The sequence below is a fragment of the Urtica dioica genome, chromosome 4 (assembly GCF_054948205.1).
Source record: "Urtica dioica subsp. dioica isolate 48M chromosome 4, U.dioica_male_clone48M_v1_H2, whole genome shotgun sequence".
NCBI classification, from domain to species: domain Eukaryota; kingdom Viridiplantae; phylum Streptophyta; class Magnoliopsida; order Rosales; family Urticaceae; genus Urtica; species Urtica dioica.
Genome location: NC_142759.1, coordinates 14893040 through 14916854, shown reverse-complemented (window position 1 = coordinate 14916854; position 23815 = coordinate 14893040). Strand labels below are relative to the sequence as shown.

General features: G+C 35.2%; 3 protein-coding genes across 4 annotated transcripts; 1 reads left to right on the top strand and 2 right to left on the bottom strand.

Moving 5' to 3' along the window:
- Positions 1 to 10693: 10693 nt before the first annotated feature.
- LOC149400752 (uncharacterized) lies at positions 10694 to 11473 on the bottom strand. Its single transcript, XM_089610499.1, has one exon. The coding sequence runs from the start codon at positions 11471 to 11473 to the stop codon at positions 10694 to 10696; it is 780 nt and encodes a 259-aa protein (XP_089466625.1).
- Positions 11474 to 12891: 1418 nt separating this feature from the next.
- LOC149400751 (arginine--tRNA ligase, chloroplastic/mitochondrial-like) lies at positions 12892 to 18179 on the top strand. 2 transcript variants are annotated; one of them, XM_089611875.1, is made up of 18 exons: positions 12892 to 13108; positions 13396 to 13470; positions 13555 to 13694; positions 13810 to 13885; positions 13998 to 14099; positions 14279 to 14494; positions 14800 to 14880; positions 15178 to 15261; positions 15368 to 15472; positions 15930 to 16108; positions 16176 to 16260; positions 16466 to 16652; positions 16842 to 16932; positions 17088 to 17157; positions 17265 to 17354; positions 17450 to 17518; positions 17624 to 17725; positions 17824 to 18179. In XM_089611875.1, the coding sequence occupies exons 2-18, from the start codon at positions 13462 to 13464 to the stop codon at positions 17932 to 17934; spliced, it is 1797 nt and encodes a 598-aa protein (XP_089468001.1). In that variant the 5' UTR covers positions 12892 to 13108; positions 13396 to 13461; the 3' UTR covers positions 17935 to 18179. The 2 variants fall into 2 exon arrangements, with proteins under 2 accessions (XP_089468001.1, XP_089468000.1); XM_089611874.1 differs by having other exon boundaries at positions 12938 to 13108; positions 13400 to 13470.
- Positions 18180 to 19050: 871 nt separating this feature from the next.
- On the bottom strand, positions 19051 to 20254 carry LOC149400750 (uncharacterized). The gene is made up of 2 exons (XM_089611035.1): positions 19755 to 20254; positions 19051 to 19655 (listed from the first exon to the last, which is right to left on the bottom strand). The coding sequence occupies exons 1-2, from the start codon at positions 20123 to 20125 to the stop codon at positions 19421 to 19423; spliced, it is 606 nt and encodes a 201-aa protein (XP_089467161.1). The 5' UTR covers positions 20126 to 20254; the 3' UTR covers positions 19051 to 19420.
- Positions 20255 to 23815: the final 3561 nt, after the last annotated feature.

The following is a 23815-nucleotide window of genomic DNA, read 5'->3' as shown; positions in this document are numbered from 1 at the left end:
GTTGAAAACAAAAAGTGAAAATGTGTTTGTTTTAATTTTTCGGAAAAAAATTTCAAAAAATTTTGAAGTTGTTTTTGTAAAAAAGTAAAGAAAACTGAAAAAAAAATAAAATGTGTTTTTGGAAATTTTTTTCTTCTCTTCTCTTCTCCTTCGCCTCATCTTCTCTTTTCATTCTTTCAAAAACAAAAATGAAAACTATACCAAACACTTTTTTCAGTTTTTTCACTTTCTCAAAAACAAAAATGAAAACTGTACCAAACAGCTTTTTGAAAACAACTGCAAAATAATTTTTCAGTACAACTACAAAAATTAGAATATAGAAAACAAAAACTTTTTGAGTTAACTACCAAACACAACCGATTTTGACGATCTTGGTTAGGCGATCTTTGTTAGGATTTTAGAGTCTGTGAAACGTTACTATTGATATGAATAGTGTAATTTATCCTAAATATAAATGCTTTCTTCTATTATCCATTATTATCCAAATATAAGAATATATTATTTTATCATTGATGCTCCATTATCCAACGATCGTTTAGACGTCAACAGTCGTAATCCAAGAATACTTGATCCGATCCATTCCGAATGCATATCTCTATATCTTTTAAACCAAATACATTTCTCTCTCTTCACATTTTAGCCTCCTCATTTCGGATTTGAGCTTAACTTAATCCTTATCCAATACAGTAAACGAAATCAAACGCAGATGAGAAGACCAAATATTGCGCTAAAAGTAAAATTAAAACTAAAACCAATCATAACAGAGAGGCGTCGATCCAGATATTCTAGTCCCGTAACAGAGATCACTGTACATCGAAAACACAACAAAGGAGCTTATTGTAATAACAAGAACATCTTCATAACAGTAAAACCCATAAAAATATCTACAGAACTTTCTCTCTCTCAGTCTTACATAATAAACAAGACGTGGACGATCAGATCAGATCAGATCTCAGATCCGATCAGATCAGATGAGATAAGAAATCAGACGGCGGAGACGGAGTCCTCGGGATCCACGAAGTTAGGGTCTCTGGCGTCGAGGGCCTGTTTTTGTGGGCCCACCATCTCAGCCAAAGAGTAGCCATCGCCGGCCCAAGTGAACTTGCCACCGTGGCCTCCCTTCTTGGGGGACCCACTCAGCCCCGACCCAGACTTCCTGTCCTTCTTCGCCTCCGTCTTCGCTCCTCCTTTCGAGCTTTTCCCTGAAGAGTTCTTCATCGCTACCAACGTGATCAGTGAATGAGTGAGTGAGTGAGTCTGGGGTGCGAGTCTTCCTTATATAACGAGATAGATAGGGGCAGGATGGTAAATTACCGGGGCTTGGTGCCTTCGTGTCGCTGTGCGACTGGATGAAGTTATAACGCGGATAAGAACGACCGTTTTTATTAGTTTTATAGCGTGGGTGATACAGCAGCTTTGGGTCAGCTACATGGTTTTTCTTTTGACCGTTGATTCGTTACTTGATGGTCTCTGCTTTCTTTTGGCACCGAGTCAACGGCTACGTGGCGGTTTAGCAGTGTGAGCTTGTGGTGAGTTTATAATAGCTAATGATTTCTCATGCGATAGAATATATCTTTTTTTCTGTCACTGTAAGAGCCAACAGTATTTTGTGTTGACTTGTTTGCTTGTGGATCGGTGTTTCTTTGGCCGTGTAGCCCAAGTTCAAAGTCCCAATTTGCTTGTTTGGTATGCGTGTTAGATTAGATCAAAGTCAACAAACCATTGTCATTGCAACGCTTGCAGCTAAATTTTGTTTTAATTAAAATACAGAGGTCATGATGCATGAGTAATTTTTTATGCGTTTTTTTTTCTTTAATCTTATCATGCGATGATCTGTTAGTTCCTTTTATTTTTTCCATTATTATTCTATAATCAATTACATGCAATGCAAAGAGGTCTTTTGGGAATCACCCGACAAGATTTATCGTCGATTAGTATGTTAAAAATCTTAATTGGTGATGATATAGTATATTGGTTATAATATAGCATACCTAAAGATGTGATAATATAGTATATACTGGTTATTATTGTTTGAAGTGGCTATTTAGTGATTAATATCTTATCAAATTTTTGAAAGATCTTATAAGGCTAGATATATAGTTCAAAAGCGAATTTGAATATGTGTTAGATTTTTAAAGTAAAAGAAAGAAGAAATATGTAATGAAATTGAGATTAAAAAAGGATTTAAGAAAAAAAAAATGCGGATTATACAAAATAATAATTTTTGGCAAAATAGAGAAATAGATATTAATTTTGTGGTTAGCATTTTTCTTAATCGTGATTTTATAGATTAGGAAACTACTTTAATGATCTCAATTACTAAGTCCAAAGAGAATCGATTCGAAAACTAGTAAAATATCCATGTTTGGTTACCATATTGAAAAGAGTTTTTGACTTTTCAAACTAAAAAATTAGAAAACATAAAGCCAAAAGTTGTTTGGTAAGGTATTTGACGTTTGCTTTTTAAAAAAAATTTGGAGTTGTTTTTTAAATGTAACAAAGAAAACAAAAAATTGATTAAAGGTGTTTTTTTTTTTACTTTTCATCTCTCTCTTCTATTTCTCTCTCCCTCTTGCTCGACATTTCTCTTCTTCCTCAGCATCAACAAAAAGAAAAAAAACAAAGAACGATCTCAAACAACCGTCTTCCCAGCAGAGAGAGACTAAGAGAGAGAGAGAAGGCGGGAGTGAAGAGCAAGGAACTCGTGGTTGTTCGGTGAGTCTCTGTCGTCTTTCCTTTTCTTCTCTTCTTCTTCGTTTGCCTATTTTCTTTTTCTTCATGGTCTCGGTCTAAGCTCGTATTTGGATTTGGTTTTCGTGAAGGGTTCTGGCCGTGGTTTTGAGGACAAGAGAAAGCTACTCTGAGTTTGAACAAGGTAAAGGGCAACAAATCTCTCTCTCTGTTCAGCCCAAAAATTAGGGTTTTCATTTGGGGCTTTTATTCTTGTTTGTGAATTCTCTGAATATCCATTGATTATGGTTCGTTTGTGATTGAGTTTGCTTGAATTTGGGTGTGATTTCAAGGTCTTTCTCAATATTTGGTTTGATTTTGAGTTTCACAGCCATACAAAACTGACGTCGTCAGGTTTAGGTAGTCTGAGATTATTTTTTCTATCATTTTTCCTGGATAATAGCTTCATGAGGTTTCTAAAATGTATAAGAACGTGTAAATTGGGTTGGAATTGAGGGAGATATGAATTTTTTAACATGGTAATTTAGAGCAGTGACATTTCAGAAATCCGAATTTGTGTATCAGTATTACGGGGTGTTGTTAGGAATCCCACATCGAAAGTGAATGAGAACTAACAAGAGCTTATAAAGGACATGGGTTACTCCTCTCATTACCAATTAGTTTTGAGATGGAACCTCATGATACTTTTACATGGTATCAGAGCCCATTAAGCCCAAACGGGTATCCGATCTAATCGTTGGGATTCGGCCCAAGATGAGCGAACGCAAAGAGCCGCCATCTTGAGGGGGCATGTTAGGAATCTCACATCGAAAGTAATGGAAACTAACAAGAGCTTATAAAGGTCATGGGTTACTCCTCTCATTACCAATTGGTTTTGAGATGGAACCCCATGATACTTTCACAGGTGTTTTTGAGGTAGTAATTCTGATTCAAAATGAGCTTATAATATATCATTAGAAAGGCATGGGTGTTAGGTTTGTTCTGCAATTAGAATCGTTGGGTTTCAAGTTTTGTAGATGAAGTTATGGCACGTTCTTTGGATAGTGTTCGGGTCTGAAAATTTTGGCTGAGTTTATTGTTATAGAGGATACAAATCGAGTTTGGTTGAAAAATTCAGTTTTTTGAATAATGGATGACGGTGCTCATTGGCCGGAAGATGCCGAGACATTTTTCATTGATCTTTGTCACGAAGAGTTCAAACGGCGTATGGAACCATCTCAATTGGACAAGCGAAATTGGATGAAAATTGAGTTGGAAATGGTAGCTAAATTTGGTAAGGCATATAAGATAGAAAAGTTGAAGCAAAAGTGGCACCGACTTAAAAGTGCTACTAAGATCTTCCAAGGACTTACAGAAGCCACTGGGTTTGGATGGGATACGGAAACAAATACGGTGACCGCCGATGATGAAGTTTGTGATACATATATTAAGGTGGTAACTCTTTTTATTAACTCATATATTCTTTGTCATATTTATTGTCTACTATATTTTATGCATAAATATCCCGAGTCGAAAAGGTTTAAGAGAAATGGATTGGCCCACTACGATAAACTTAAGGAGATATTTGCTGGTAAGTCGGTCACCGGTGCATTAGCGATGGGACCAGCCGAGGTAGCCGCCATGGGCAAAGCTACATCAACTGCTCGGGTAATGGAAAAGGTCCCGTGTGTATCAACTGCGTGAAGTGTGCCTGATGTGGAGGAGGTTGGGGAGTCATCTGATGATGTCCGAGAGGTGGAGAAAAAATCGTTGGAAAAATCCACTGCAAGAAAGAGAAAGTCTCCTATGAGCAGTAAAAGCATGTGGCAAAAAGCCATTGAATCACAAACTGAAAATGAGCGTTACACAAGTGATCGGTTGATTACATTTTTGGAAGAGAAAAAAGCAAGGAAAATGTCTACGCAAGCATACTCGATGACTAGAGATGAGCTCATTCTGAAACAGTGTGTCGAAAAACTTACAAAAAGCATCAAGAGTTGCTTTCTTGCAAACAATACAGTGGATTCATGATGGAGCTTGTGAAATCAAAGGACTTGCGCATTGCATTCATGACCATTCCGGATGAGCTGACTTTACATTTTCTCAAAGGCCTACATGATGATTAGAAACTTTGTTGAATTCTCTTAATATGCTTTGCTGAGGTTTTTTTTAGTCGGCTATGTTTGAGTTTGTGAAGTTTGGATTCTCTTTAAAATGTTGTGTTTTTTATTTGGATGATAATGTTTTATTTGGAATATTTGGTTATATTAATGTTTGAATTTAAGTGTGCTTTGTTGAATTCTTTTAATTTATTTTATTTCATATTGATTATGGATTCAAGTGATGATGACGAAGTGATTGTGTTAGAAGCCCTTCTTCGTCGTAATAATAGGCGCAATCGAAGAAGGATACTTGAACAAATGCGCGAAGAATCACGACGAGCTGAACGACTACCTCGGCGAATGGCACTGGAAAGTGAAAGTCAATATGTGTTTGGTATGTTAAATAATCCCAACAAAGAGCCGTTGTTTGAGATGTGTCGCATGTACAAGGAGCCCTTCATTGCAATCGTTGGAATGATTCGGCATTTGCTCTCGTCCGGTCACATATCACCAGAAGAGTCTTTCATGATGTTTATGAAAGTTCTTGCACATTCGGACATAAATAGAGCCATTCAAGACCGATTTAATCACTCTGGTGAGAGAGTTAGCAGACATTTTGGATATGTTCTTGATGCAATAAGTCAGTTGGCACCCGATGTAATAAAGTATCCCGGTTATACAACGACACTCCCGGAAATTGCCAACAACCCAAAATATTGGCCATGGTTTAAAGTAAGTTAAATTGAATGTAGCTCAATTTTTTTACTCTAACTTATATAATTATCAAACTCAAGTTTTTATCTCTTTGAATGGATTGCATTGGCGCTATTGACGGTACTTATATTGGTGTAATCGTGCCCACTGAGCAACAAACCAATTACCGAGGTCGGAAAGGAACATGTACGACTAATGTGATGGCCGCTTGTACATTTGACATGCTATTCACGTACGTCCATGTTGAATGAGAAGGTTCAACGGCAGATTCAAGAATATTACGCGAGTTATTATTGACTGAAAATACAAATTTTTTAATACCACAAGGAGGACAATACTATGTAGTGGATAATGGATATCCTAACGAGCCAAGTTTTTTGGCACCGTATCGCACTGTACGTTATCACCTATCTGAGTTCAGACAACATAGGCAAATGAGTAGACCAGAAGAACTTTTTAATTACAGGCACTCTTCGTTACACAACGTGATAGAGAGATGTTTTGGAGTAGTAAAAGGTCGGTTCCTGATTTTAAACCATATGTCATGTTATCCGTTAGATAAACAAGTTTGTATAGTTATGGCATGCTTTATATTACATAATTTAATAAAAATGTTTGCAAACAAAGACCCTTTGTTTACAAGATGGAATCAAGATGTTCCTATTGGGGATATTGAAGACGAAAGTTCTGAAAGAGTTGGAGGTCAAGGTGCGTCAGAAGTTGGTGGGTCACCCTACACAAGCGCAACTACACAAGCTCGACGTTTATATACGGAGTTAAGAGATTTTATTGCACCAGATATGTGGAGTCATTATGCATGATGTAATATTTATGATGTAAAAAAATGATTGTATATCATTTAGACTACAATGCCATATTTATATTTTGTGTACTTAAATCTTTGTTTAAAAAAAAATTGAGTTAAGAAATAGATTCATGTACCAAACAGTTATTCTGTTTTTTTATTTTCTCAAAAACAAAAATGAAAACTGTACCAAGCAGTTTTTTAAAAACAACTGCAAAAATTTATTTCAGTATAACTACAAAAATTAGAAAACAGAAAACAAAAAACTGTTTGAATTAACTACCAAACACGGCCAAAGAATCCAACTTCTTCGAAATAAATACAATTATTATAAGGCATTCTAGCTATCTAACTATATTCAAATTTGATTTTAACTAACCAATATTTTGTTTATTTTAGTAAAATCGTCATTTATCAAAATTATCGTATGAAAATGCTAATGATACTTATGTAACTTACTATCTGATTAATGATGTCACATCATCAAATGTGACTACATTTTAAATATATTTAAAATATTTGCTAGATTGCAAATACAACGTCTTAATGGCCTAGTATGTGAGATTTTCATTATTATCTGAAGTAAACCACAAAAATCGTTGGAATTGTAAAATAGTTAACATTTTTAAAAAATTAGGCAAATAACAAATTAGGAGAATTTGTACAAAAAATTCTCGTCCAAATTTAACTTTTATGTAGACTATGTTAGTTTCGGTATATTTATGTTAAACTCATTTAAATACTTATTTTTTATTTTTTATTTTGAACTGTTTAATGAATGTTATTTTAGAAATCTATCCTCGTTTATTCATGTTTGACTATTTTAAAATATTAACAAAATACTGATTATTTAACAATATTGGCTAATTAGCTATAGAGCCAGACTTAAAATGCGATCAGCATATATATAGAGAAATTTCATTTTCTAGACCTCGAAGTTATGAAAATATCTCAGTTAGACTCACTAGTTCATAAATATCTAAAATTAGACTTTTGTACCAATTTCGGACAAAAATACCCTTTCAAGGTAATATAACAATTAGACCCGTTAATTAAAAAATATCCAAAATTGGACTTTTGTACCAATTTTGGACAAAAATGCCCTCAATTCAAAATAAACCTCATAACATCATCTTCTTCATTCTCACTTTCTCACTTTCACTCAACACAAAAACAACTTTTCTCCATCTCCACCAATTCCGACGCGAAAATCACCAAATCCGACGCCATCCTCATCAAATCCGACGCCGACCTCGACACCTCCGACGCCCACCACCAACTCCGACGCCGACCCCGACCCCCATCAACCTCCATAGCTACCTCAAAATGACAAAAAAGGTATGTTTTTTAATGGTTTTAGTGGTTTTTCATGGTTTCTTAGTGTAGCATAGATAAGAAATAAGATTAGAGTGGTTTCATAGTGATTTTTTTTTTTTTTTAAATCTGGAAATGTTTGGATTTTTTTTTTTTAAATCCTGATGGATCCCGTCGGATCCCATCGGAATCGGTCGGATTCCGACCGAATCCAATGGGATCCGACGGGATCCGACCGTCTCCGACTTCAAAGTTATTTTTTTTTTAAATTTCGTCGGATCCCATCGGAAAATCGGTCGGAATCCGACCGATTCCGATGGGATCCGACGAGATCCGACTGTCTCCGATGACATTGAATCCCGTCGGCTTCAAAGTGAATTTTTTTTGTTTTTTTTTTTCTAACGAGAGATGGGTTTAAATTTGAATGATATGTAATTGTGTTTTTAGTTGTGTTTTGAATGATATTTAATTTTAGTTGTGTTTTGAATGATATTTGTTTTGTTTTAAAATTTATTAGTGATTGAACTTGTTATAACTCGTGTTTTAGGAGAATGTAACGTGGTTGCTATGTGATTAAACTTGTTATAATTTTTTTTTTTTTTTTTCAGATTTTAGTTGTGTTTATTGTTGGATTGTTTTGAATGATATTTAGTTGTGTTTTTAGTTGTGTTTTGAATGATATTTAATTTTAGTTGTGTTTTGAATGATATTTGTTTTGTTTTAAAATTTATTAGTGATTAAACTTGTTATAACTCGTGTTTTAGGAGAATGTAACGTGGTTGCTATGTGATTAAACTTGTTATAATTTTTTTATTTTTTTCAGATTTTAGTTGTGTTTATTGTTGGATTGTTTTGAATGATATTTAGTTGTGTTTGTAGTTGTGTTTTGAATGATATGTAATTGTGTTTTTAGTTGTGTTTTGAATGATATTTAGTTTTAGTTGTGTTTTGAATGATATTTGTTTTGTTTTAAAATTTATTAGTGATTAAACTTGTTATAACTCGTGTTTTAGGAGAATGTAACGTGGTTGCTATGTGATTAAACTTGTTATAATTTTTTAATTTTTTTTTCAGATTTTAGTTGTGTTTATTGTTGGATTGTTTTGAATGATATTTAGTTGTGTTTGTAGTTGTGTTTTGAATGATATGTAATTGTGTTTTTAGTTGTGTTTTGAATGATATTTAATTTTAGTTGTGTTTTGAATGATATTTATAATTTATTAGTGATTAAACTTGTTATAACTCGTGTTTTAGGAGAATTTGACGTTGCTATGTGAGAGTAATTTTCCGGGTCGAATCACGTATAGTGGTTCGGGAATGTTGAAGCTTGTGAAAGAAAAATTCACAGCTCTGGATCTACTTCAAAGGATAGCAGAGACTCCGTTCGCTCAATTCTTCGAGGCGACGACGTTAAATTTCTCTTCAGTACTCTTACACTCTCTGCTTCTTCGAAATGTGGAGTCCACGAAAAGGGGTGAGATTCACTTCGGTATCGGAAATAAACGCGTGAGATTCGGTAAACTCGAATACGCGTTGATCACCGGATTCAGTATGGAAGACGGTCCGACGGCGGAGGAGCAGAACGAGCGAAGAAGTAATAGGCTCGTGACCGATCACTTAAACGGCGTGCGAAACGCCAAGTTCGAAGTCTTGACGAACGCGTTCAAGACATGTCAAGATCCGGAGGACGCGTACGAGCTCGGATTGTGCGTGTTTGTCATTGGGTATCTCCTCGGAGTAGAACACAACCGAGTCATTAACGACAAGTATCTCTACATGGTTGAGGACTTGCCATTCTTCTATTCTCTGCCGTGGGGGAACATCACGTGGATAGAGACGTTCTCCGCCCTCTCTGTGGACATGAAACGCTACTGTCTAAAACAAAAGGACAAATCCGCCAACGAGAACATTCTTCAGAAGGAGGCAAAGTATTCCTTACCGGGGAATTTGCACGCCGTGCAATATTGGGCGTTCGAGGCTATTCCGGAGATTGGTCAGCAGTTCGGGAATAATATCGGTGTTCGAGTACCGAGGATGCTCTTGCCCACCGATCAAAACCGACTTCCTCGAGATACTTAGCCATCTCGACATCTTTTCTCCTCAACTGCTGAAAATGAGCTTCGAAAGCCCGCTTATTGAAGGCATAAGCGGCATCATACAGTTCAATTCCACAATGATCAGTCTTTAATTTGTGTTGGACATTTAGTTTGAGATGATGAAAGCATGCTCCATGAGGGATACCGGGAAACACCACTTCGACGCCATGTATGATGCTAACATGTCGATCGGATATGAACACCAACTCTTCAACGTCTTCACCGATAGCTTCTCTCAACTTTCTCAAAAACCAAATCCACGAAGCGTGACACTCGCTATCTACTACCCCGAATGCAAGTGGATACAACTGAGAATTAGCATCCATCGCAATTGCGCATAGCAACTGTCCACCGTATTTTGTCTTCAAAAATGCACCGTCTAATGATATGACGGGTCGACAAGACTTGAACCCTCTACGACACGCCCCAATAGAAAAGAACGCGTATTTGAATCTATCGCCATCTTTCACAAACGCCGTAAGAGTCCCTGGATTCTTCTGCTCCAACATGTATAACCAAGATGGTAACTTCTGATAAGATTCTTCTGGCGTACCCCTTACGTAAGAAATTGCTTTCTCCCTTGTTCTCCACGCTTTCAAGTACGATATGCCAACACCCCATCTTGTCTTGCCAGATCCGGTCGGATCCTGTCCGAATTTTAACTTAAATTTCATCGGAAATCGTACTTAAATTTCATCCTAAATTATCGGATTTCATCGGAAATAACGTTAAATTCCCGGATATTTGACCTAAATCTACTAACTTCTTTTTTTCTACACAAACTATATCAACATAACTATAAAAGATGAATGAATGAACATACTAACCCATTTCGACGGGATTGATTGAAGTGGATACTCAAAAATGATGAAACGAGAGGAAATGAGAGAGGATGAGAGATGAAAAGAAGTATAGAATGAAGTGAAGATTGTTATATTACCTTGAAAGGGTATTTTTGTCCGAAATTGGTACAAAAGTCTAATTTTAGATATTTATGAACTAGTGAGTCTAACTGACCACGAAATTGGTACTCGAACGCTTGACCACGAAAGCATCCTCGGTACTCGAACACCGATATTATTCCCGAACTGCTGACCAATCTCCGGAATAGCCTCGAACGCCCAATATTGCACGGCGTGCAAATTCCCCGGTAAGGAATACTTTGCCTCCTTCTGAAGAATGTTCTCGTTGGCGGATTTGTCCTTTTGTTTTAGACAGTAGCGTTTCATGTCCACAGAGAGGGCGGAGAACGTCTCTATCCACGTGATGTTCCCCCACGGCAGAGAATAGAAGAATGGCAAGTCCTCAACCATGTAGAGATACTTGTCGTTAATGACTCGGTTGTGTTCTACTCCGAGGAGATACCCAATGACAAACACGCACAATCCGAGCTCGTACGCGTCCTCCGGATCTTGACATGTCTTGAACGCGTTCGTCAAGACTTCGAACTTGGCGTTTCGCACGCCGTTTAAGTGATCGGTCACGAGCCTATTACTTCTTCGCTCGTTCTGCTCCTCCGCCGTCGGACCGTCTTCCATACTGAATCCGGTGATCAACGCGTATTCGAGTTTACCGAATCTCACGCGTTTATTTCCGATACCGAAGTGAATCTCACCCCTTTTCGTGGACTCCACATTTCGAAGAAGCAGAGAGTGTAAGAGTACTGAAGAGAAATTTAACGTCGTCGCCTCGAAGAATTGAGCGAACGGAGTCTCTGCTATCCTTTGAAGTAGATCCAGAGCTGTGAATTTTTCTTTCACAAGCTTCAACATTCCCGAACCACTATACGTGATTCGACCCGGAAAATTACTCTCACATAGCAACGTCAAATTCTCCTAAAACACGAGTTATAACAAGTTTAATCACTAATAAATTATAAATATCATTCAAAACACAACTAAAATTAAATATCATTCAAAACACAACTAAAAACACAATTACATATCATTCAAAACACAACTACAAACACAACTAAATATCATTCAAAACAATCCAACAATAAACACAACTAAAATCTGAAAAAAATTAAAAAATTATAACAAGTTTAATCACATAGCAACCACGTTACATTCTCCTAAAACACGAGTTATAACAAGTTTAATCACTAATAAATTTTAAAACAAAACAAATATCATTCAAAACACAACGAAAACTAAATATCATTCAAAACACAACTAAAAACACAATTACATATCATTCAAATTTAAACCCATCTCTCGTTAGAAAAAAAAAAACAAAAAAAATTCACTTTGAAGCCGACGGGATTCAATGTCATCGGAGACAGTCGGATCCCGTCGGATCCCATCGGAATCGGTCGGATTCCGACCGATTCCGATGGGATCCGACGGGATCCGACGAAATTTAAAAAAAAAATAACTTTGAAGTCGGAGACGGTCGGATCCCGTCGGATCCCATTGGATTCGGTCGGAATCCGACGGGATCCATCAGGATTTAAAAAAAAAAAAAAATCCAAACATTTCCAGATTTAAAAAAAAAAAAATTCACTATGAAACCACTCTAATCTTATTTCTTATCTATGCTACACTAAGAAACCATGAAAAATCATTAAAAAAACCATTAAAAAACATACCTTTTTTGTCATTTTGAGGTAGCTATGGAGGTTGATGGAGGTCGGGGTCGGCGTCGGAGTTGGTGGTGGGCGTCGGAGGTGTCGAGGTCGGCGTCGGATTTGATGAGGATGGCGTCGGATTTGGTGATTTTCGCGTCGGAATTGATGGAGATGGCGAAAAGTTGTTTTTGTGTTGAGAGAAAGTGAGAGAAAGTGAGAAAGTGAGAATGAAGAAGATGATGTTATGAGGTTTATTTTGAATTGAGGGCATTTTTGTCCAAAATTGATACAAAAGTCCAATTTTGGATATTTTTTAATTAACGGGTCTAATTAAGATATTTTCATAACTTTTAGGTCTAGAAAATGAAATTTCTCTATATATATTTATCAAAGTGTCTTGGGATTGAGTATAAATGTTTTGTCAAATTTATATTTTTGAAACACAAACATCATATTTTCATGTGAAACAAATAAGTTTGTGTTTTCCATCTAAGGACCCATTATCACCTGACATGGCAACATGATTGGCTATTACTATAGTACAATTGTTACAACACACAGAAAACCCCCCAAAAGCCCTACACACGCCGTTGAGCTAAGTGACCGTGTGAGAGGCTGAGCTAGGCACAAAGGTTCGGAACTGATTGGTCTCTTAAAAAAAAAAAAAACACACGGAAATAAAAAAATAAAAATAAAAATAAAAGTAAAAGGAAGAAGGGAAGGCGTGGGAGAACTATAAAGGAAAGAGAAGTCATGAGAGGCTCTATAAACCTTATACTGCCGCCGATTTCTCCGTCCCCAATCAATCGCTGCTTATCTCCTTCTTTTACTTCCTATCGTGAGTCTCTCTCTCTCTCGCTATATATATATATATACATATATGTATTATATCATGTAAGTGCAGTTTTTCCCTACAATTGGCTGCGTATAAAGCTTAACTTTAGTAGAAACAGAAAGGAACCGATTCCAGTGAATTAGCTAGGTTTTAATCACTCCTAGCAATTTGAAAAATCTTGGCGACATTTCATCGATTATTGTCGAATCTATGTCATACATTTCTTCTTCGTCTATTTCATCTCTCAAATGTTTTCTTCTGCTGTTAATGGTTCTGGTATGTGAAACTAGACAGAGTTGTTGAGGGCAGCTTCTAGCAGACTACTCTGTTCGACGCAAACTCGCTCAGTATCGGCCATGGCTTCTGTGAGTCTGAAAACGAATTGTTCATATTGCATGTTTTATCTTTTTATTTTATAAAAAAAAAGTCTAAATTTGAGATTTGTGTAGCAAGACGAAGAATACACGGGGAACGTGAAAAAACAGTTGGCAAAATTGTTTGAAACATCGCTCAAAGCAGTAGTCCCGGGCGAACCGGAAGTCGAGCCTCTGATTGCTGCTTGCTCTGGAAAATTTGGCGACTATCAGTGGTATGCAACAATATTTTTTATTTTTCCCATGGGGAATTAATACTATTTCATTCTTACTTTTGTTATAGAGTAAATGGTTTAATTTTGTGTTGTATGTGTTCTTTGATTGGTGAAGCAATAATGCCATGAGCCTATGGGCTAAAATTAAAGGAAAAGGCACTGAATTCAGGGGTCCACAACCCGTTGGCCAGGTATCTACTGATAGCGATCACTTTATAGTTTTCCGATCATACTTGTTAATTTTGGAGCTTGTTGGGTGATTGAATCATACTTTTGAGATTCCTTGGCTGTTTGTTTGTGTAGGCTATTATGAAAAATCTTCCTCAATCAGACATTGTAGAATCATGCTCTGTTGCTGGACCTGGATTTGTAAACGTTAAGCTGTCAAATACGTGGATGGCTAAGGTATGCCTTTGATTTCTCTCTCTTTTTCTTTCCCGCTTATTAATAGCTGCATTGTAGAGGTGCGTCTCTTATGCGTTTGTTCAATTTCGTTAGATTAAGTATGGATTCTTTCAACGTTGTCTTATTTGGTATTTGGTTTTCCCTTTCTGAGGCTGTAACTGCAATTTTTTCCACTGTAGAATATACAAAAGATGCTAGTCGATGGTATCGAGAGGTGGGCCCCACAACTCCCGGTGAAAAGGGCGGTGGTTGACTTTTCATCGCCTAATATAGCAAAAGAAATGCACGTTGGCCACTTGAGGTCAACTATCATTGGGGATGCATTGGCGCGCATGCTTGAGTTTTCAAATGTTGATGTTCTACGCCGGAACCATGTTGGTGACTGGGGGACTCAGGTAGATATAATTTGATCCATCTGGCGATGTGTTTAAATCTTTTAGTCGTATTTTCTTGGTTTGATGTTCGTAAATTAGGACAAATTAGCTATCTATAATTGATTCGCTCTCGCTATCAGCTTTGCAGCTTCATATATGGATGTCTTTCATAAATTAGTTTGTCAGGAAGTATTGAAGGATCTTAATCTATCACTAATATAATTTATTTTTTCTCTCTGAGTGTAGCATACTTATAAGCACATCTTTGTATTTATCACGTCTGTCTCCAATGGTATCATCTGATCCAGGGATTTTTGTGTTTTCAGTTTGGAATGTTGATAGAATTCCTTTTTGAAAATGTTCCTAATTGGGAAGAAGTTGGCGAAACAGCAATTGGAGACTTGCAGGTCAGTGGAATTTTAGAAATCACTGATGCTTACCTTCTTTTTGTTAGCTGCTGGCATCCTTTTTTTTATTTTTTATTTATTTTTTTTAATGTTGTTTAGCATAAATATCCAGCGGTTGTCCGATTTGAAGTTTGATAATCCTTGTCGAACCTTTGAAACCTGTTCTTTGGCTCTGCTGTATGTTAGTAATAATAAAAATTCGGATACGTGTTAGATTTTACGTAGGTGCACTAAATGTCATACCTAATAATAAAAGCTGTAGTTTCTCTTAATTTGTGTGGTGGTGGTATTTCGTAGGCTTTCTACAAGGCTTCAAAGCTTAAATTCGATAGTGATGCTGCTTTTAAGGAGAAAGCACAGCAGGCGGTTGTTCGCCTTCAGGTTAGTTGCAATTAATCGAAACCAAAGGTCTTTGAAGATTGATTTCTTGCTTGAATTGTCAGAAACGTTATAGTTTACAATTTTCTGAACTAAACTTCATATGCAGGGTGGGGACGAAAAGTACCGCAAGGCATGGTCCCAAATATGTGAAATCAGCCGTAAAGAGTTTGATGCAGTGTATCAACGCCTTAAAATTGAATTGGAGGAGAGGGTATATCTATCTTCACACTTTCTTAAAATACAATAACTTTTGTAGACTAACAAAGATTTCTTTTACATCGCATTCATGAGTTCCTTAAAAAGATTTGGTTTTTATACTCTTGATAGTCTTTGTTTTCAATCATTGTGATATGACCCAGGACAAGTAAGGAACAGAAATGGTAATTTTATTGATAAGCTCAGTTTGCTATTCGAGAGGTGAACCAATCTCTCCAATAACACTACTCTATCACTAAGGAAACTAAAATAATAAACTTACAACTTATCTCAAAACCCTATAGAATTAATTGTAGTAAAATACAGTTAATCAAATTAAAACAAAATCAAATAGCTGAAATTCTAGTTTACCCTTCCGAACCTAACACATCAAGACTGTATATCTGGATTTTCTCTCAGAATTTTGATCTAGGCAAGATAGTACAATAATTTCTCTTTTTTTTTTTTTACAGGGAGAAAGCTTTTACAATCCACATATTCCCGGGGTTTTAAAGAAGCTAGATGATCAAGGACTAATTGTGGAAAGCCAGGGTGCTCGCGTGATTTTTATTGAGGGTGTTAACATACCCCTTATTGTGGTCAAGAGTGACGGTGGCTACAACTATGCCTCAACTGATCTAACAGCTATGTGGTCAGTTTCAGGATCTTTTTTTACTTAATGTCTTTGGATTAATGCTAACCATGCATGAAATGTCTAGGTATCGGCTTAATGAGGAGAAAGCTGAGTGGATTATATATGTTACGGATGTTGGTCAGCAACAACACTTTGATATGGTGTTCAAGGTACGTAGTACATCGTGAGCAACATAATATACCACTGTCCTTGCTGGGTTTTGTGTTTTTTGTTTTGTTGATATTCTCCTCTGTACATAGCGTTAGCTTTGAGTTATGTACTCATTCTACATTTTAACACAGCTTTCAAAAACCTTGCTCAAATCATGGGCATTTCTCAATAAACCATGGGATTCATTGCTAGTGTTTTTCCCAGGCTTCCAAATTAGCAGGTTGGCTTCCATCCGATGATAGCAAATTTCCAAAAGCCAACCATGTTGGGTTTGGTCTTGTTCTTGGAGAAGACGGGAAACGCTTTAGGACTCGCAGCAGTGAGGTTGTACGGTTAGTTGATCTACTTGACGAAGCCAAGAATCGAAGTAAAGCTGCACTTTTCAAGCGAGGTACGCAGTAGATGATGGTTTTGTGAGAAATTTATGTCTTCATCAAAGCCGGTTTCTTCAATTTAGGACCTTGAATGTGCCATGTAACCAAAAGTAAAACAAAAGGAAAATAAAATCTAGGCTGCAATCTCGCACATCTCTATATTGCTTATTTGAATAATCCAACTAAAATATGCCGAACTTTCTCAGAGGAGGATCGTGAGACAGCAGGAAAGGAAAGATTGTTTAAAGATGATGAGATCGATACATACGCTGAGCATATTGGTTATGGTGCTGTCAAGTAAGTAATGATTCGCACGACTCTCTATGTGCTTCAAAGCTCTAAGCTAATGTGGCTATGTGTTGCTTATGTTTTAATTTCAACTTTCTATGGTTCTTATTGTAGTTTGTTTGTTGGTTTGTTTCACTTCTACTTTTCTGTTTGTGGTTCTCCAGGTATGCAGACCTAAAAAATAACAGGTTAACCAATTACACGTTTGATTTCGATCAGATGCTCAGTGACAAGGTACGCAAAAGATTGACAAGATAAAGAAAAAAATAATTTATCGAGACAGTGAAATAGTTATAACATTGTTTTTGTTCGGTTGTAAATGCCTGATTTGTTGTGAGCAGGGAAACACCGCAGTCTACTTGCTGTATGCTCATACCAGGATATGTTCAATCATTCGGAAGTCTGGTAAAGACATCGAAGAGTTGAAGAAAGTAAGTTCTGCCTTTCTCAGATGGACACTCCAATCATTAAACACGGACAAAATATTGGAAAAAACACCGTCAATCTTATGGCTTTGGTTGAATAGACAGGGGAGATCGTTTTGGATCACGAGGCCGAGCGTGAATTAGGCATTCATTTGCTACACTTCTCAGAGGCAAGTATATTCATAGACCCCATCGTTTTGCTGTTTTTGATCTCTCTCTCTCTCTCTCTCTCTCTCATTATTGTGATGAAATATTTACTGCTCCTGTTTTTCCAGGTCGTTGAAGATGCCTGCGCGAATCTCTTGCCGAATGTTGTGTGTGAATATCTTTACAACTTGTCTGAAATCTTCACAACGAAATTTTATGCTAAGTGCTCGGTACGACCAAATCTCAAGCTTTGATCCATGTAGAAAAATTCTCTGTATAATAAATCACGAAAGCCATCATAAATAATCATTTTGATTTTTTTTTACAGGTGATCGGATCGCCCGAGGAAACAAGCCGACTCTTGCTATGCGAAGCAACAGCTACAGTGATGAAGAAATGCTTTAATTTGCTCGGAATCGTCGCCGTTGACAAGATATGAGGGTTTCAAAGAGATCAGTTTATAAATTATGACCAGATATTGGTCAGACGCTTAGTTTTTTACACATCTCATTTTGTTTAAGGTAATTTATGGCAATTTAATCCATATCACTAGCCAAATTTTGTGTGAGGAGTTGTATTGGATTTACTCGTACAATTTTTTTTTTTTTGGACAAGATCTACTCACACAATTAATTATCTTGTTCTGAAAGTGCATTTGACGATAATTAATTGACTTTTCAACGATTTTTTTTATTCCCCTTTCTGAAAGTTGGCATTCAAAGTCAGCAAGTAATATGTGGTTTAGAGGATAACACAACTTTTGTTTATGCTTGCCTGCCACGTCACTTGTGTGTCATTGAGATTATCCAGTCAACAAAACGCTTTGTAGCAAATTAGCAATGTTATCAAATGTCGGTTTATGATTTGTTCTTTATTAGTCTTTAGTCTCTACACAATAATGTAAATTGCCAGGTGTCATGATATTTATTTGATATGGTACTATCTACACAATTATTAAATATAATTAGAGATCGGCAACATCATTATCTCAATAAATGTAACGGTATAATAAAGAAAAGGATTTAAAACAGTTGTAATAATTCGTTTATTTCCTAGCACGCTGAATATAAAAAAACTCAGGTTTACTTCAAATTTATCCTCGTCATAATAGAATAATGATAAAATTCCAAAATTTTAGATTTAAGAGCTTACTTGATGATAGAGAGCACTTGAATAATAGCTAAGTTGATTATTTTAGTCCAAGAAAAACCTTTAATTGGTCCAATCTTCTAATGGTTTCAATATAGCATTTGAAAAGTTGATCGTGTGAAGTATTTCCAACGATTGATCTGTTGATCTCTTGGCTTTTCTTTCGCTAAGGCGTTCTTGGATTGAATTCCCTTTATACAGTCAAAGTGCCGATGGACTTGGGTCAAATAATATTTAACAATTACCTACCAATTATTATTATTAGTGTATATTCTTATAGAAATGATACCATTGCTTTAGAACTAGAATAGTGTTATATAGGTTGAAGAAAGCCTTTTTCATGTCTGTTTCGATGAATACGTACGTGCTTATCATGTTGCAGATTGGCGCTTGAGACCAGGAAAAATAAAATAAATAAAAACTTCTCACAAAACATGACAATAATAACGATTTGCTTTTTCCGAATAAGAGAGAACAATTTAAGAGCTACTTATAGTATACCACTTGTCAGCATATGCAAGTAGATTGATCTTCACAATCATGTGTCCCCTCTATTTTCGTGAATTAAGAACTACAATTCGAACCAATAAGCCCTTAAACCAAATCTAACACAGACCAAGATTCCCGTTTAAAAAGGAAACAAACGAAGCTTCGATAACTAGCCTTCTTTTTTTGTTTTTTTTTTATTCTCTCTTACATAACGTCAAGGAACTGTTAATAATACTAATACTAAAATTAAATAAATAAATAAACAAATACAATATTTATTTATTTATTTATGTTTTTTGCAAATGAACAGATGATCTAAAAGTTGGGAGATGAGAGGACAAATATGAAGAGGCTCGTTGTGATCTCTTTGCAATGACTGGCTTCGGAGAATAGTTTTTGCATGGCTTCATTATTTTCTTCCCATAAACTCCAACTTTCTTCTGCAGATCTTCCGAGCTCTTTACACTCGCTAAGGACTTGAAAGACTGAGACTTTCCTTGATAGAATTTCGACAGCCCTCTCCTGAAAAAATATATTTAATAAACAAAAATTAATATCCATCTCAACTCCAAAAAAAAAAAAAAAACTTGGCAAATGATATCATATATAATATATATACACCTTAGAGGAAGATGAGCCATGAGGTCTGATAGTTCATATAGAGGTCCGTTATCAATCTCATCATGACTTGGTGCAGAAAAAGACATTATTGACGACGATGACGATGGTGAGATTAATGTTGAAGAAGACGATAACGATTTCAAAGAAGTTGAAGAACTTGAAGAAGCGTCTTCTACAAGGTCCGATGAAAAAGATATCGACGCGACTGAGTTTATTGAGCTTTCTTCCATTGACCTAGTTGATGACGTGTCATCACTGGTTACATCTTCACAACAATTCTCCATGATAACCCAATCACTCTTGTCTTGGTGGTGGTGAACTCTTTTTTCCTCTTTGAATAATCTTTCTTGATCTGCTTCTAATTTCCACATAGTATTTTTCGCAATTCTATTTTCAGCCAAAATGAACGAACTTTTTGAGAGAGAGAGAGAAAGAGAGAGATAAGCAAAGAAGAATACTAGTGATGATATGATATATATGGTTTTTTTTAATTATATATAGGGTTTTATAGGGGGGAGCATAAATATATACACATCATGTATACGTGTTATATAATTTAATGTCCAACTAATTAAATAGATAAAGGGAATATAATCCTTCTTACAAAAAGTTACACGGTTGGCACTTTAACATGCGCTTATCGTTTATTAAAAATAAAATGTATGTTAATTAATAATAGAGTAATGGACTACTACTATTTTTGTTTGGCCATTCTTAAATGGTTCTCATTTATTTTATTTATTTATTTTCACTAACATTTCTTTATCCTTAAATTTTGTCATTATCAGATCCCTACGGTCTAAAATTGATCAGGCTTTCCCATACTACAAGGATAGAAGATAAGGTCTAAATTTGAAGACATCCATATCTGAGTCACCGTCTTCTCTTTTTAAATTATTTATTTATTTATTTAAAATGATTAAACTAGGGTCGCTATCTTTAGAAACTTTTGCCTCGTAAAGTCGTGACACATTTCATGTTTCAATGCGCCGTTGATGAATAAATAAATAAATAAGTTTTGGCCAAACTCATCCATAGTAAAAAGGTTTGTTTATTCTGTGGACCAATCTCTCCAGATTTTGTTAACAGAGATCCTCCAATTACTTTAAATTTCGAAACCAATTTCGGTACATAACGAGTTCTCTTTCTCTTTTATCCCCAAAATAGTAAAAGTCCAGGATTTCATTACCACCATTTCAATTTTCAACTCGTATTAACTATTCCAATGAATGCATAAAAAATACGTGACGATCGCGAGTAGACAACCGTATGAATATATAAACTATAAACCAATGTATGTATCAATAAAATTGCGTCTTTTACAATATCTCCTTTAACTAGTCCAAAATATTCCTTCTTTTCTTGAGAGTTGAGACTACGATTTTATGTCTATCGCTTGCTTTTTTTTGCCATTAAATCTCCGAAAGGAAAGTCTTCCTTATCCACGTATTATCCCTTAAATAAAATTATGACACTTGAAAAAGAAACACAGAGAAATTTTTTATACTATACTATTAAACAGGTTTATAAATCTAATTGTTTTTTCCACGCTGAATATTAGCCACAAGATTATTAGCTGGGCTCAATCAAACAAGATTAAATAGAAATATATGGGGGGGCTATACATCTAAATTAGTCCAAAATAATTTTTGTAATCTCTAAAAGAGGATTTCAAATCTATCAAGCACATCCCATTGCCCTAGTCTTAATTTAATTCAAGATTGACTGATACGTATTTAATTAATTAAATTAATCTCTCTCTTTTTGTGTGTGTGTGGAGAAATGGGTAGGTATTGAAGGTGAGAGGATAAGGAGATTGACTAAGGCACAGATGATGATAGTGTTTGTGTTTGTGTTTTGATGGGCACTCAAATAGCCACCACATGCTACTTTTGCAGGTATTCATGTAGGCCCTTACTCTATTTATTTATTTATTTTTTTATTTTTTTAATCTTATCCTTTGCATATTGATTGTTTGGTTGGCCTGGGCTGGCCCATTAGTACTTTTTGATGATCATCAAATGGTTTTACAACAATGCCCATAGATTTCCCTTTCGGCCCCAGCATTTCAGCACTTTTTCCTTTTCCCTTTTGCTTTTATTATTTATTTATTGGGACATTTACTAAGTTTATTTTTTAATAAATGAAAGGCCTCCCAAACGAATATCTATTGTTGAAAGTAAAAAAAAAAACCTTTTTAAAAGGAAAACATGAATCACACAAACACAATTACAACAAGAATCATGGGTTAGGTTACCAGTATTTTCATACAACACGAACAATCAGCATAATTTTCTTCCTTTATATGTTGCAAAATATGACGTGTTCTCGGAGGTCTTCAATCTCAAAAGATTTTTCACTGAGACCACGACCTTAGGAAGAGAAACTATTATTTAGATTTGAGACTGAAACATAGATAATTAAAATAAAATCACACCAAAAAATAGATCTAGAGGTATAAAATCATATCTAAATCTAGATTATTGAAATGTCAAATAAAAAGTAGTAGATTATAAATAAATAAAACTCACCTACGGTGACGAAGACATCTCACACGAAAAATATGTAGAAGAACGAATCTCCATTGAACCTTTCCCTAGGGACTCATAGTCACCAGTCACATTTCCGTGATTGGTGACTATGAGTCCTTAGGAGATGTGATGACTAAAAAAGAATTAAAAAAACCTAGAATAATCGTTTTATAAGGAGAAGAAAAGGGAGAGAGTCCATTTTAAACCTGTGCATATGGACTGAAAGGACACCGGAATTTTGGTTCCTTCCGATCACCAAGTACCCGTGGAAGGATTCTTTCTGTACGTGCAGCGGAAGGCGATGAAATGGCGCGGAACTCCTTCCTTCCGATGCCTTCCGTCTCTCTCTTGAATTTTTTAATTTTTTTTTATATTCTGGCCGTTGGATTTGTGGCTGTTGCAAATCCAACGGCCACAAATGAGTCAGATTGTGTAAGTGAAGTGGAAAATCAGCCAACGGCCATAAATTGTAATATTGCCTCATTATATTTTTTTTATTTAATTTTTAATCCATCTTTTTCATTCTCCTATAATTATCACCATCATTCACAACATTTCTTCACACCTCACAATACAATCTTCTCATACTCTCTTCTACTACTCAAAATCTCATAAAATCTTCTCAAATATTCATTTATATTATATATTTTTCATAAATATTTTTCATATGTATTTTTCCCATATAGTTTTCAAATATATTTTTAGTATATAATTTTTAATTTAAAAAAATGTCCGAATCATCGAATCGAAGTTCCTCAAAATATATTTGTAAGAATAGAAATAAAAATTCAAATATACTTGGGTAATTAGTCTGTCTATCTTTTCACTATATTCTTCAACATTTTCTTGACTTCTAAGTACAATGAATAAATTCTAGTTTTTCCTTATATTTTTCCTCAAATGCCTATTTATTATCAACTAATTAGGAAAATAACCAACTTAAATGTTTGACATTGCTAAATAGCCAACGTTTGATAAATGTTAGGTAAATAACCACTGTCTTATATTTACAAGTGCAGTTTTACAAGAATACCCATACATATCATTCTTGCCCAAACATTGATTATTTACATGAATTTGACAAATTGCCCCTCTTAACACGATTAAGTCAACTAAATTATTAATTTCTAAATTTAAATACATAACACAATTCAAATTTAAATGAATAACTCACAAAAATATTCAAATAAAAACGTAGAATCAATGTGTTAATATATGTTAATATGTATCAATAATTGTAAATATTCTATAAATATATGTAAATGCGTAAAAATGTGAACTGCGATTTTAAAGAACACAAAATCAGAAAAATAAATGTTGCATATTTTTTGGGCATTGATATGCTATCAGGATCACGAAATAATGTAGAAATAAATGCTTTCTATATTTTTTTGAAATATAAGAGAGAATTTAAAATTCAAATTTTTTTAAAAAAATTGCCTTAAATAAATTGCTGAATTAATAATCAAAATTTAAATAAAAATTCGGAAATAAAAAAGAGGGACAAACATGGAAAACATAAAATTTTCT